The following is a 14517-nucleotide window of genomic DNA, read 5'->3' as shown; positions in this document are numbered from 1 at the left end:
TTTTTTTTTTTGAGACAGTCTTGCTCAGTCACCCAGAGTGGAGTACAGTGGCACTATCTCAGCTCACTGCAACCTCCACCTCCCAGATTCAACTGATTCTTGTGCCTCAGCCTCCCAGGTAGCTGGGACTACAGGTGTGCACCACCACACCTGGCTAATTTTTGTATTTTTAGTAGAGATGGGGTTTCACCATGTTGGCCAGGCTAGTCTCAAACTCCTGACCTCAGTGACCTGCCCGCCTTGGCCTCCAAAAGTGCCAGGATTACAGGCATGAGCCACCACACCTGGCCAGCACTTACTCTTTTTAAGAGAATCCCTATTCAATAATGGTGCTGGGATGTCTGGCTAGACATATGCAGAAGTCTGAACTTGGACTCCCTACCTTTCACCATATACAAAAATTAACCCAAAATGGATCAAAGATTTAAATGTAAGACCTCAAACTATAAAAAAGACAACCAAGGAAATACTCTTGTAGACATTGGATTGGCAAAGGATTTTTGGCTAAGTCCCCAAAAACAATTCCAACAAAAGCAAAAATTGGTAAGTGGGACCTAATTAAAGAGCTTCTAGACAGCAAAAGAAACTATCAACAAAGTAAACAGACAACCTACAGAGTGGGAGAAAATATTCACCAACTATACACCTAACAAAGGTCTAATATCCAGAATCTATAGGGAACTTAAATCAACAAGCAAAAAACAACCTCATTTAAAAACAGGCAAAGGACATGAACAGATACTTCTCAAAAAAAGCCATACAAGCAGCCAACAAACATGAAAAAATTGCTCCACATCACTAATCATCAGAGAAATGCAAATCAAAACCACAATGACATACCATCTCACACCAGTCAGAAAGGGTATTAGCTGTTGGCCGGGCATAGTGGCTCACACCTGTAATCCTAGCACTTTGGGAGGCCAAGGCGGGCGGATCACTTAAGGTCAGGAGTTCGAAATCAGCTGGCCAACATGGTGAAACCCCATCTCTGTTAAAAATATTTTAAAAATTAGGTAGACGTGGTGGTAAACACCTGTAATCCCAGCTACTCAGGAGGCTGAGGCAGGAAAATCACTTGAATCAAGGAGGCAGAGGTTTCAACGAGCCGAGATCGTGCCATTGCATTCCAGCCTGGGCAATAAGAGCTAAACTACATCTCAAAAAAAAAAAAGGATATTATTAAAAAATCAAAAAACAACAGATGCCATGTTAAATGATGTGGCGGGGAGGGAAGATAATCTAAATCCAATCATCTTTTTTTATACAAGAGATGCTAGTGCTGAAAGCTTCACATAATTTAAAACTTCAGTTGAGATAATTTTCCTACAGGAAAAAAAAAAAAAGATAGAGAGGCAGGGCAGGGGTAAAGATGAATTTTCAGCACCCATAAACATCAGTCATTGCAGACTGAGGTACACTGCCACAGTTTTGTGCCTTCAACTATATAACCAGTTGTATTAGTCCATTTTCACGCTGCTGATAAAGACACACTTGAAACTGGGTAACTTATACAGGAAAAAGGGTTTACTGAACTTAGTTCCACAATGGCTGGGGAAGCCTCACAATCCTGGCGGAAGGCAAGGAGGAGCAAGTCACATCTTACATGGATGGCAGCAGGCAAACAGAGAGCTTACACAGGGAACCCCCCCACCCCTTATAAAACTGTCAGATATTGTGAGTCTTATCATAGAACAGCATGGGAAAGACCTGCCCCCAAGATTCAATTACCTCCCACTGGGTCCCTCCCACAACACATAGGAATTCAAGATGAGGTTTGTGTAGGAGGGGATGGAGCTAGACCATATCATTCTGCCCCTGGTCCCTCCCAAATCTCATGTCCACACATTTCAAAACCAAGTATGCCTTCCCAACACTCTTAACTCATTTCAGCATTAATTCAAAAGTCCACAGTGCAAAGTCTCATCCAAGACAAGGCAAGTCCCTCCTGCCTATGAGCCTGTAAAATCAAAAGCAGGTTAGTCACTTCCTAGCTACAATGGGGGTACAGGTATTGGGTAAATACAGCCATTCCAAATGTGAGAAATCGGCCAAAACAAAGGAGCTACAGACCCCATGTAAGTCCAAAATAAAGTGGAGCAGTCAAATCTTAAAGCTCCAAAATGACCTCCTTTGACTCCATGTCTCACATCCAGGTCACACTGATGCTAGAGGTGGGTTCCCACACTCTTGGGCAGCTCCACCCCTGTGGCTTTGCAGGATACAGTCTCCCTCCCGGTTGCTTTCATGGGCTGGCATTGAGTGTGGCTTTTTCAGGCATACCATATAAGCTGTCAGTGGATCTACCATTCTGAGGTTTGGAGAGCAGTGGCCCTCTTCTCACAGCTCCACTAAGCGATGCCCCAACAGGGACTCTGTGTGGGGGCTCCAAGCCCACATTTCCCTTCTGCACTGCCCTAGCAGAAGTTCTCCGTGAGAGCCCTGACCCTGCAAAAAACTACTGCCTGGAACATCTAGGCATTTCTATACAACTTCTGAATCTAGGCGGAGGTTCCCAAGCCCCAATTCTTGACTTCTGTACACTAGCAGGCTCAATACCACATGGAAGCTGCCAAGGCTTGAGGTTTGCACTCTCTGAAGCCACAGCCCTAGCTCTACATTGGCCCTTTCAGCCACAGCTGGGACAGCTGGGACAGCTGGGACACAGGGCACCAAGTCCCTAGGCTGTACACAGCAAGGGGGCCCTGGGCCCAGCCCACAAAACTACTTTTTCCTCCTAGGCTTCTGGGCCTGTGATGGAAGGGGCTGCCATGAAGATCTCTGACATGCCCTGGAGACATTTTCCCCAGTGTCTCAGGGATTAACATTCAGCTCCTCATTCCTTATCAACATTTCTGCAGCCAACTTGAACTTCTCCCCAGAAAATGGGGTTTTCTTTATCGCACTGTCAGGCTGCAGATTTTCCAAACTTTTTTAATGCTCTGTTTCCTTGTAAAACTGAATGCCTTTAACAGCACCCAAGTCACCTCTTGAACGTTTTGCTGCTTAGAAATTTCTTCTGCCAGATACCCTAAGTCATCTCTTAAGTTCAAAGTACAAATCTCTAGGGCAGGGGCAAAATGCCACCAGTCTCTTTGCTAAAACATAGCAAGAGTCACCTTTACTCCAACGACCAACAAGTTCCTCATCTCCATGAGACCACCTCAGCCTGAATTTCATTGTCCATATCATTATCAGTATTTTGGCCAAAGCCATTCCACAAGTCTCTAGGGATTTCCAAACTTTCCCATATTTTCCTCTCTTCTCCTGAGCCCTCCAAACTGTTCCAACATCTGCCTGTTACCCAGTTCCAAGGTTGCTTCCACATTTGGGGTATCTTTTCAGCAGCACCCTACTCCTGGTAACAATTTGCTTAATTAGTCCATTTTCACACTGCTGACAAAGACATATCCGAAACTGGGTAATTTACACAGGAAAAACTCTTTAATGGACTTACAGTTCCACATGGCTGAGGAAGCCTCACAATACTGGCAGAAGGCGAGGAGAAGCAAGTCATATCTTACACAGATGGCAGCAGGCAATCAGAGAGCTTGTGCAGGGAAACTCCCTCCTATAAAACTGTCAGATCTTGGGAGACTTATTCACTATGACAAGAACAGCATAAGGAAGACCTGCCCCCAGGATTCAATTACCTCCCACCAGGTCCCTCCTACAACACATGGGAATTCAAGATGAGATTTGGGTATGGACACAGCCAGACCGTATCACCAGTATTGTTTTCCATTACTCTACATCAAGTGATTTTTTTGTGAGGCATTCCTACTGTAATGCCTTTTAAAATCCTATTTTCTAAGCACTTTTGTCTATACAGTATCTACTCCCAAATCAACAGCACCAAATGTCAGGCTGATTGTTTAGCCTTTTTCCGTGTAAGATCATGTTTAGCATCCATTCCAATGTTATTGATTTGGGATATATTTCAGTACCACACCATCACTAAATGAAAGTTTAGTTAACACTGTTATGAGATATTAAGATTTAAATTTTTCAATGGCATAACAGCCACAACTTCCAATGCACACAAACAACAGCATGGTTGACCCACTTCTGTCAAAGATCAGGAAATATATCTACCAGCTAAAGTGGTTCCACCATATAACAGAAATCAAAAAATTCTTTGAAATAAATAAAAGCAGAGACACAAGTACCAAAATCTCTGGGATGCAGCAAAAGCAGTGTTAAGATGAAGTTCAGAGCACTGAATGCCTACATTGAGAAGTTAGAAAGCTCTCAAATAACAATCTAACATTAACCTAGAAGAACTTGAAAAACAAAAACCCCAAAGCTAGCAGAAGAAAAGAAATAACTAAACTCAAAGCAGAACTGAACAAAACTGAGACCCAAAAATCTATACAAAGGATCAAGAAAACCAAAGGTTGGTTTTCTGAAAGAATAAACGAAACGGATAGACCAGTAGCTAGATTAACAAAGAAAAAAGAGATGATCCAAATAAGCTCAATCAGAAATGACAAAGATGGCATTACAACCAATCCCATAAAGATACAAAGATCCTAGAGACTATTATCAATACCCCTATGCACATAAACCAGAAAACCCAGACACAGACCAAAGGAACAGAATAGAGAACCGAGAAATAAAGCTATTCATCTAGAAAATCTGAGCTTTGACAAAGTCAACAAAAATAAGCAATGAAGAAAGAACTCCCTGTTCAATAAATGGTGCTGGGATAGTTGGCTATTATATGCAGAAGAATGAAACTAGACCCCTATCACTATATACAAAATTTAACTCAAAACAGATTAAAGACTTAAATGTAAGACCTAAAGCTACAGAAGTTCTGGAAGAAAACCTCAGAAATGCTCTCCTGGAAATTGGCCTTGGCGAAGAATTTATGACTAAGTCCTCAAAAGCAATTCCAACAAAAACAAAAATTGACAAATGGGACCTGATTAAAGAGCTTTGACACATTAAAGAAACTGTCAACAAAGTAAACACCCTACAAAATGAGAGAAAATATTCACAAACTATGCATGAGACAAAGGTCTAATATCCAGAATCTATAGGGAACTTAAAACAGATCAACAAGCAAACAACAAATAACCTCATTAAAAAGTGGGCAGAGGGCTGGGCATGGCGGCTCACACCTGTATTCCCAGCACTTTGGGAGGCCAAGGTGGGCAGATCATGAGGTCAGGAGTTCGAGACCAGCCTGGCCAACATGGTGAAACTCTATCTCTACTAAAAATACAGAAATTAGCTGGGCATGGTGGCGGGCGCCTGTAATCCCAGCTACTCAAGAGGCTGAGGCAGGAGAATCACTTGAACCCAGGAGATGGAGGTTTTAGTGAGCCAAGATCACATCATTGCACTCCAGCCTGGGCGACAGAGCAAGACTCCGTCTCAAAAAACAAACAAACTAAAAAAAGCAAAGTAAACACCCTACAGAATGAGAGAAAATATTCACCAACTGTGCATCTGACAAAGATCTAATATCCAGAATCTATAGGGAATTTAAACAGATCAACAAGCAAAAAACAAATAACCTCATTAAAAAGTGGGCAGAGGTCAAGCATGGTGGCTCACGCCTGTAATCCCAGCACTTTGGGAAGCCAAGGAGGGCGGATCACTTGAGGTCAGGAGTTCAAGACCAGCCTGGCCAATGCAGCAAAACTCTCTCTACTAAAAATATAAAAATTAGCTGGGCATGGTGGCACACCTTTATAATTCCAGCTACTCGGGAGCCCGAGGCATGAGAATCGCTTGAACTTGGGAGGTGAAGGTTGTAGTGAGCCGAGATCGTGCCACGGCACTCCAGCCTGGGTGACAGTGAGAGTTCGTCTCACTGTCGACAAACAAGTGGCCAACAAACATGACACATGAAGAAATACTCCACTCTGCAAACCAAAACCACAATGAGATACCATCTTGCACCAGTCATAAAGAGTATCATTAAAAAGTCAAAAAATTACAGATGTTGGCAAGGCTACAGAGAAAAGGAAACACTTAGCCAGTGCTGGTGGGAATGTAAATTAGTTAAGCCACTGCGGAAAGCAGTTTGGAGATTTCTCAAAGGACTAAAAATGGAACTACCATTTAACCAAACAATCCTACTACTGGGTACATACCCAGGAGAAAACAAATCATTCTACCAAAAGACACATGCGCTTGTATGTTTACCTCAGCACTACTCATAATAGCAAAGATATGGAATCAATCTGGGTGCCCGTCATTGTGGATTGGATAAAGAAAATGTAGTACATATATATCACGGAATACAAAGCCATTAGAAAAAAACAAAACTACGTCCTTTCCAGCAACATGGATACAGCTCAAGGCCATTATCCTGAGTAAATTAAGAGAGACCCAGAAAAGCAAAGTGTTCTCACTTAAAAGTGCAAGCTAAATACTGGGTCCCATGGACATAAAGTTGGGAACAGCAGATACTGGGGACTACCAGAGGGGGAAGGGAGAGGGGCAAGGAGGAAAACTGCCTATTGGTTACTAAGCGTACTGCCTAGGTGACAGGATCATTCATACCCCAGACTTCAGCATCACATGATACATCCATTTAACAAACTTGCATATATACTCCCTGAATCTAAATAAAAGTTAGGAAAAAAAAAAAAAGACATGAACAGACACCTCTCAAAAGAAGACACAGACACAAAAGCAGCCAACAAACATACGGAAAAATGTTCCACATCACTAATTACCAGAGAAATGGCAATCAAAACCACAATGAGATACACCGATCTTGACTTCAAGACAGGTTTGAGTCTTAGCCCTCTCACTTCCTGCGTGTATAACCAGGGAAACTTAATTTCCATGAGACTCAGTTTCTTCAACTATCAAATGGAGAGCTAAAAAAAAAAAAAAAGTCTACTTCATTTAACATATGCTGGAATGTAGTATACACTCAAATTCTAGTTGTTACAATTATTTTAAAACTAGCCAAAAAAAAAAAATTAGATTTAAATATCCAAGGATATCCATGGTGGCTCATGCCTGTAATGCCAGCACTTTGGGAAGCCAAGGCAGGAAGATCTTTTGAGCCCAGGAGTTCAGGACCAGGTTGGGCAATGTGGCAAAACCCTGTCTCTACAAAAAATACAAAATTCAGCCGGGTGTGACGGTGCACCTGTAGTCCCAGCTACTAAGGAGGCAGAGTCAGGAGGATCACTTGAGTCCAGGAGGTTGAGGCTGCAGTGAACTGTGATTACACCACCGCACTCCAGCCTGGGTGACAGAGCAAGATCCTGTCAAAAAAATTTTTTTTTAAGATATTCAGCAAATATTATTGAGTGCCAACTCTCCACAAAGTCTACTGTACCTGAGTAACCTCATGGAGCAGTCTTTCAAAAACTAATAATCTAATAAGAGAGATAGCCATTCTCTCTAAAAAGGAAAACTGTTAAAAGCATTAACAAGGAGAGGTAGATTTAATAAATCATGGGCAAACCGAAGAAAGATAAACTAATTCTGATCTAGAAATGGTTCTTTAAAGGTAATGTGAACAGTGCCTTGAAAGAAGCAGAGTCAGATACACTCCTTGAACCTTATTCCAGACCAGTGGTTCTCAAACTTGAACATGCATCAATATCACAGACAGCTGTTACAACACACAATGCTGGACCTATCCCAGACTTTGTGACTCAGTAAGTCTGGGGCAGGGGCAGGGGTGGCGGGTGGGGGAGGAGTGTCTGAGAATATCTATTTCCCAGGTGACACTCATGCTAATGGTCAAGGAAACCCTCTGAGAACTGCTAATCTAGACACACAGTGCTTGAACAAAACTGACAGGTGATATACAGGGTATGCCTCAGGAAGTGTAAAAGGGCAGCTGCAGGAACACAGGCTTTGCACGTGTAGTTAAGGCACATGGTCAGAAGTCTAAAAATGAAAACTTTCTAAATAAATCACTTTCTAGGATAAGTTACCTTTCCTAGGAAGGTGAGCTGACATTCAAGATATTTAAGTACCCCTCTGTGCTAGGACATTTATTCTCTCTAACCTGGTATCTTTTAACTCTACTCCGTACCATCAGCTTTGCATCGCATACATAAACAGTAAGGTAATGAGGCCACAGCAGATTTCTGATCATGAGTTATTTAAATCTACGAAGAACAGAACAACGGTGTCACTCTGCTATTATTTATAAACAAGAATATAACACTAACACATCCCGAATGTTAATATTTTACCTAGCATGCTATAGGTTAAACTTCTTAAAAAAACAAAACAAAACAAAACAAAAATTTGAAATCTAACAGTTTCACTTACGCATTTTAAGAAACGTTTCATACTCACCAAAGCCATCAATATCTAGATTATTTTCAACCACAACATCTAGCAGAGAATCACCAACTTTTCCTTTGGTTGTTAATGTTTCACCATCACGGTTTATAAAGTGGACTGTTATTTTATCTTCTGAGCTGGAAAAGAAAGCAGTCCTTTAGTATTTTTAGTAATTTCAAAACATAATTCAAAATAATTGGTTTAAAAGCCTATAAGGCCTTCAGAGTAGATGGGAACACAGGTGCCCAACACCATGCCTGGCTAATTTTTTTATTTTCATTTTTTGTAGTGACAGGGTGTCACCATGTTACTCAAGCTGGTCTCAAATTCCTGGCCTCAAGCAATCTTCTCAATCTGGCCTCCTAAAACTCTGAGATTACAGGCCTGAGCCACCATGACTAGCCGAAAGTATTTTCTTTTCTTTCCAAAGCTTATTTGGGAAGAAGGCAACACAAATCAAAGGCATCTATATCTACCCAGCTACCAGATAATAAGCTCTACTACCTTACAGGAAATGGCAATGACTACCTGGTCAAATGGCCTCAGTATATGTCTCCCTAATAGTCACAGTTATAAAACATTTGGCAATTATTATCACTCACGAACTCTATTTTACTCTCATACAAGCCAGTGCAATAGCTTGCACCTGTAACCCCAGTACTTTCAGAAGCTGAAGTGAGAAGATCGTTTGAGGCCAGGAGTTTGAGACCAGCCTGGGCAACAAGGCAAGATCCCATCTTCACAAAAAATAAAATAATTAGCCAGGTGTGGTGATGTGATCTGTAGTCCCAGCTAATTGGGAGGCTGAGACGGGAGGATCCCTTGAGCCCAGGAGGAGGAGGAGGCTGCAATGGGATATGACTGCACCACTGCACTCCAGCCTGGGCAACATAGCAAGACCCTGTTGTTCAAAAAGAAAAGGCCAGCCGAGCGCGGTGGCTCACGCCTGTAATCCCTGCACTTTGGGAGGCCGAGGCGGGCGGATCACGAGGTCAGGAGATCGAGACCATCCTGGCTAACACGGTGAAACCCCGTCTCTACTAAAATACAAAAAATTAGCCGGGCGCGGTGGCGGGCGCCTGTAGTCCCAGCTACTCGGGAGGCTGAGGCAGGAGAATGGCGTGAACCCGGGAGGCGGAGCTTGCAGTGAGCCGAGATGGTGCCACTGCACTCCAGCCTGGGCGACAGAATGAAGACTCCGCCTCAAAAAAAAAAAAAAAAAGAAAAGAAAAGGCCAAGTGTGGTGGCTCACACCTGTACAGGAGCACTTTGGGAGGCCGAGGCTGGGGACTGCTTGAGCCCAGGAGTTTGAGACCGGCCTGAGCAACATAGAGAGACCCTATAGCTACAAAAAATAAAAATAAAAATGAGATGGTTGTAGGTGTGTGAAAAATAAAGGGCATGGTGGTATTTGCCTGTAGTACCAGCTACTCAGGGGGCTGAGGTGGATCACCTGAGCCCAGAAGTTCAGGGATGTAGTGAGCCGTGATTACACCATTGCACTCTAACCTGGCCAACAGCTCAAGGCCCTGTCTCAAAAAAAACACGTAAAAACGTAGTCGCATGACTCTGAAAAACATGAATGTGTCCATAAAAGACTAGACCAGGGTTGTAGTGAGCTTTTAAAAAGCCAATCATGGCTGGGCATGGTGACTCATGCCTGTAATCCTAGCACTTTGGGAGGCCAAGGCGGGCGGATCACCTGAGGTCAGAAGTTCAAGACCAGCCTGGCCAACATGGTGAAACCCCGTCTCTACTAAAAATACAAAAATTAGTCAGACATGGTGGTACATGCCTGTAATCCCAGCTACTTGGGAGGCTGAGGCAGAAGAATCGCTTGAACCCGGAAGGCGGAGGTTGCAGTGAGCTGAGATCACACCACTGTGCTCCAGCCTGGGTGGCAGAATGAAACTCTGTCTCCAAAAAAAAAAAAAGGAAATCATTCTGCTCTCAACACAGCAACTGCTGTGCAAGTGCTACATAGACTACTATTGCTGAGAGACGTTGTTTAATAGTTTCCTGCCTATTTGACATCTCATTTCAGTCCACATTGTATACTTACAAATCAAAGGGACTAGAAAAAGTTTTTTATTTGTTTGAATCTGTAAGATAAATACCTCCTTACATGTTTTATAAGATAGTAGGTTAGCTATCAGCTAGCTGACTTAAATTTCCTTCACTTCTCACAAACATCCCTCCAAAACTTGAGAAGACATTATACTAGCAACTAGATCCTTATTCCTCCACCATTGGTCATTTTAATTTTTACCTCACACTTGAAAAGATTCTCTTCAACTTAAAATAATGAGTTGTTATTCTTACTACTACCAATAGATGGCAACAGTCCATCAAACAAATCTTAATATAAGTAAAACTCAGAATTAAATAATTTCAGAGCCATCACTATCTCAAAAGTTACCAAGTCCAATGATCCCATTTCACAAATGAGGCAACTGAAGCCCCACTGGATAATGCCCTCCCTAATATTATAACACTGGAAAAAAAAACCAGGATTCTATTCATTAAAACTCATCAAAAGGGTGTGTGTGTTCAGGAATGTTCCTCAAAAGGGCCTGCGCTCTCCAACTTCTTTTCACAGCCAAAAATGCTTTAAAACTAGTATTCCCACATATTATTCATGACTTTCAATATGAATAACTGCAATTTTTTTCAAAGTAGAATGACTGAGAATGAAAATACCCCAGAGGCAGGGAGACCACTTTGGAGGTTATCAAAACAGCATAAACTAATCAAGGACGGAGAACACAGTGACCTAACAGACATCCAGGAGGTAGACCGAAAGGTTTTAGTGACCATCTACTTAAGCTAAGTGGAAAAGTGGGGAAGAAAATCACGCAATTAGGTGGTACCATTTAACCTAGATTTAAGACAGGAAACAAAGGAGCTTTGGGGAAGACGGAAATAAGTTGAAGATTAGACCTGCTGAATTTAATAATGAAAAAGCCGGATAAGAATGTCCAAAAGCCAGATGGAAATAAGGGTATGGGTCTGAGCCCAGCAGGGAAGTTTAGAGATTTGACATCAATGAATGCCTGGCAGCTAAAGCTACAGGAAGTACATTAGAAAGAATTCCATCATTTATACACACTACTGAAAGCCAGAGGTTTTAGCGTTGTTGTTCTTCTGAAGCACTCTAGAGTTAAGCTTACAGCAAAGGAATTCAAAATCTCTTTTACATCAGCCTCCTCTTCTATAAAATCAGGACAACATTAATCTTACAGTTCTGACAATGTATGCAAAATATGTAACACATAGTAGAATTCAACAAACACTGATTAATAACTTTTATTTAAAGACCAAGCCCTTTTGCTAAGAAGTCCAACCTGTTGGTCTGTATTAAAAGTCAACAGCCCTACAAAAAACTGCCAAGTAAGAGTACTAACAGGTTTACGAAAGAATAGGAGAGGAAGTGGAAACGAGAGAAAAAAGTAATTCTTCAGTTGAAAGAGTATGGAACCTAAGAGTCAGAAGATGTAGACACTATGCCGGGAGTGGTCACTCACACCTGTAATCCCAATACTTTGGGAGGCTGAGGCAGGCAGATTACTTGAGGCCAGGGGTTCGAGACCAGGCTGGCCAACATGGTGAAACCTCATCTATACTAAAACTACAAAACTTAGCCAAGTGTGATGGCGCGCACCTGTAATCCCAGCTATTCGAGTGGCTGAGGCACAAGAATCGCTTGAACCTGGGGGGCAGAGGTTGCAGTGAGCCATGATGGCACCACTGCACTCAGGTGAAGAGTACACCAAAATCACCATTAAAGAACGTACCCATTAACCAAACACCACCTAAGCCCCAAAAACTACTGCAACTTTAAAAATAAATAGAAATTAAAAAATTTTTTAAATTCACAAAAACTTCTTGAGTTCTAGTCCTAGTTTTGCCAGCTACTTAATATGAAATATTTATTTCCATTTACCTACCCTCCCTACCTCATAGAATTGTCTTAAGAGTCACATGAAATAATACACGTGAAAGCTCTTTGTTACCTAAATCACTGCAAAATGTAAAGTATTGTGTCACTGTATTTTAGAGTAAAAGGAGTTTTTCTGACTCTCAATCACTAATAGCTTATCGAGTTGTTAAAACTTCAAACACAGAACTACAGTTTCTAGAACTGCTCTGCCTGTCCCTAAGAACTTTGTGCCATAACAAAGATGTTCTACACATACCTGCAATGTCCAATACAGCAGCCACTAGCCACATGTGGCTACTGAGTACCTGAAATGTGGCTAGTGTAACTGGGAGATTGAATCTTTAATTTTATTTACCTTTAATTATCTTAAACTTCAATAGCCATATGTGATAAGTAGCTACTGTATTGGACAGCACACGTTTCATTAACACAGTAAGAACTGGAAAATCCAGTTGTAGCTCCAAGGTCTGTAACAGAAATGATAAGACCATGAATAGAAATTGTGCCAGGCCGGGCGCGGTGGCTCACGCCTGTAATCCAAGCACTTTGGGAGGCCGAGGAGGGCGGATCACGAGGTCAGGAGACCGAGACCATCCTGGCAAACAAGGTGAAACCCTGTCTCTATTAAAAATACAAAAAATTAGCCGGGCGCGGTGGCGGGCGCCTGTGAGTCCCAGCTACTCGGGAGGCTGAGGGAGGAGAATGGCGTGAACCAGGGAGGCGGAGCTTGCAGTGAGCCGAGATTGCGCCACTGCAATCTAGCCTGGGCAACAGAGCGAGACTCCATCTCAAAAAAAAAAAAAAGGAAATTGTGCCAATAAAGAGGGCAGCAGGATTATGAGGAAATAGATGTGCTCCCCTTTAAGACAACCTGACATATCCAAATCTAAAAAAACAAATCTGAGAAAGATAACTCCCAATTATTACAAAAACATTCACATTCCCTTGTACCAGTTACACAAGTATGTTCAGTATCTGTCCCAATTTACACAATTGTCCAAAACTCATCCACTGTATAACAGAAAGCAAGACACCCACACAGATCAAAGGCAGGGAAGTGCAGAGGAAACAGAAACAAATAAATCTGGCTTGGCTTCTTCCTGATTTCCCCCAAAGTTCACACAACAAAAATGTATGGAGCACCCACTAGATAACGGGATTAGTGGGGAAAAGATGACTGAAAGTCTTGCACCCTACTCTCAGAGAGACCTTCTCAAGAAGAAACTAGAAAAAGAAGCATATAAATCCAACATACTCTCCCTCTAGTTCTCTATTCCTGCTACCCTACATCATGGGGTCAAAGGGCTGTTGAGAGATCTGCTTTATATAAATCGCCACCATGTCGCTAGCCTCCTTGCTGCTAGAAATCATGTGTAAATTTTATCTCTAGTATATCTAGGGAGTGTCTTTGAAAAACAAATATGCCCAAGAACCTAAAACTTCAACACATTTGGGGGAAATTGTTCACATCTCTTAAAATATTTAAAACAAAACCCTCTCAATATTGTGAGCCTAGGAGGCGGCTGCTGCTGCTGCTGCGGCTGCTGCTACCACCAAGTGGCATTTACTGAGCCCTCACTATGTGCCAGGCACAAGACTACCCGTATCGCTGTATTAACTCATTTATTCTTCAATTAACCGTAGGAGGTCTAAACTGTTATTATCTTCAACTTGCAAATGGGGAAACTGGGTTCCTAAGCACTGACGAAGTTAGGCACGTCAGACAATCCGTGCCAAAGCGAAGTTTCAACTCCCGGCGGATTACATCAACGCAGGGGCTTTCAACACTTGAGCAACTAGCAAAGGGCCTACAGAGCAGCAGAGGTTATGGGCTTGGTGTATTCTACCTGGACATCCCCTGACAAAGACCTGGGACCTAGGTGTCCTCCCAAAGGAGGGCAAGGCCGGGAAAGAAACGGCTGGCAGGAGTGTCAGGCCAGGACAGCAGCAGGGGAGCCTGTCGCGAAGGTCACTGCCAGTTTCGGGCAGAGCAAAGGTCAAATCCCAGACAAATCAGACGGAGAACAAGCACCAGCAAAGTCCCGGCTTTCCTGTGGGCACGGGAGGCGCTGGGAAAGGTAGCTGGGCATCCAGAGTCCCCGATTCCCGCCGGGAGTGGGTAATACGGGAAAGAACTTTGCGGTGCGACGGAAGGGAGTCAGCGACGCCACCGAGCAGCGAGACGGAGCCGCGAGGGCACCCCAGAAGAGCGAGGCGAGAGGCAGGCCTCCAGGGTGTGGGCCCGGAGCGTAGAAGGTGGCAGAACCAGACTGGGCCCAACCAGCCAGACGCCACCCACCGGG

At 42.9% G+C, this 14517-nt stretch overlaps 1 protein-coding gene across 1 annotated transcript in view; it reads right to left on the bottom strand.

Annotated features, from left to right (window-relative positions):
* Positions 1–13555, bottom strand: part of FDX1 (ferredoxin 1) — a 35161-nt gene extending 21606 nt beyond the window's left edge. Inside the window, exons 1-2 of the mRNA XM_011977059.1 lie at positions 13503–13555; positions 8287–8411 (exon numbers count right to left, since the gene is read on the bottom strand). Coding sequence (XP_011832449.1) covers positions 8287–8411; positions 13503–13555 — 178 coding nt within the window. The remainder of the gene's footprint in view (positions 1–8286; positions 8412–13502) is intronic.
* Positions 13556–14517: the final 962 nt, after the last annotated feature.

This window comes from Mandrillus leucophaeus, unplaced genomic scaffold (genome assembly GCF_000951045.1).
Source record: "Mandrillus leucophaeus isolate KB7577 unplaced genomic scaffold, Mleu.le_1.0 Scaffold172, whole genome shotgun sequence".
Taxonomy (NCBI): Eukaryota; Metazoa; Chordata; class Mammalia; order Primates; family Cercopithecidae; genus Mandrillus; species Mandrillus leucophaeus.
This window is presented reverse-complemented; position numbering and strand designations above follow the sequence as displayed.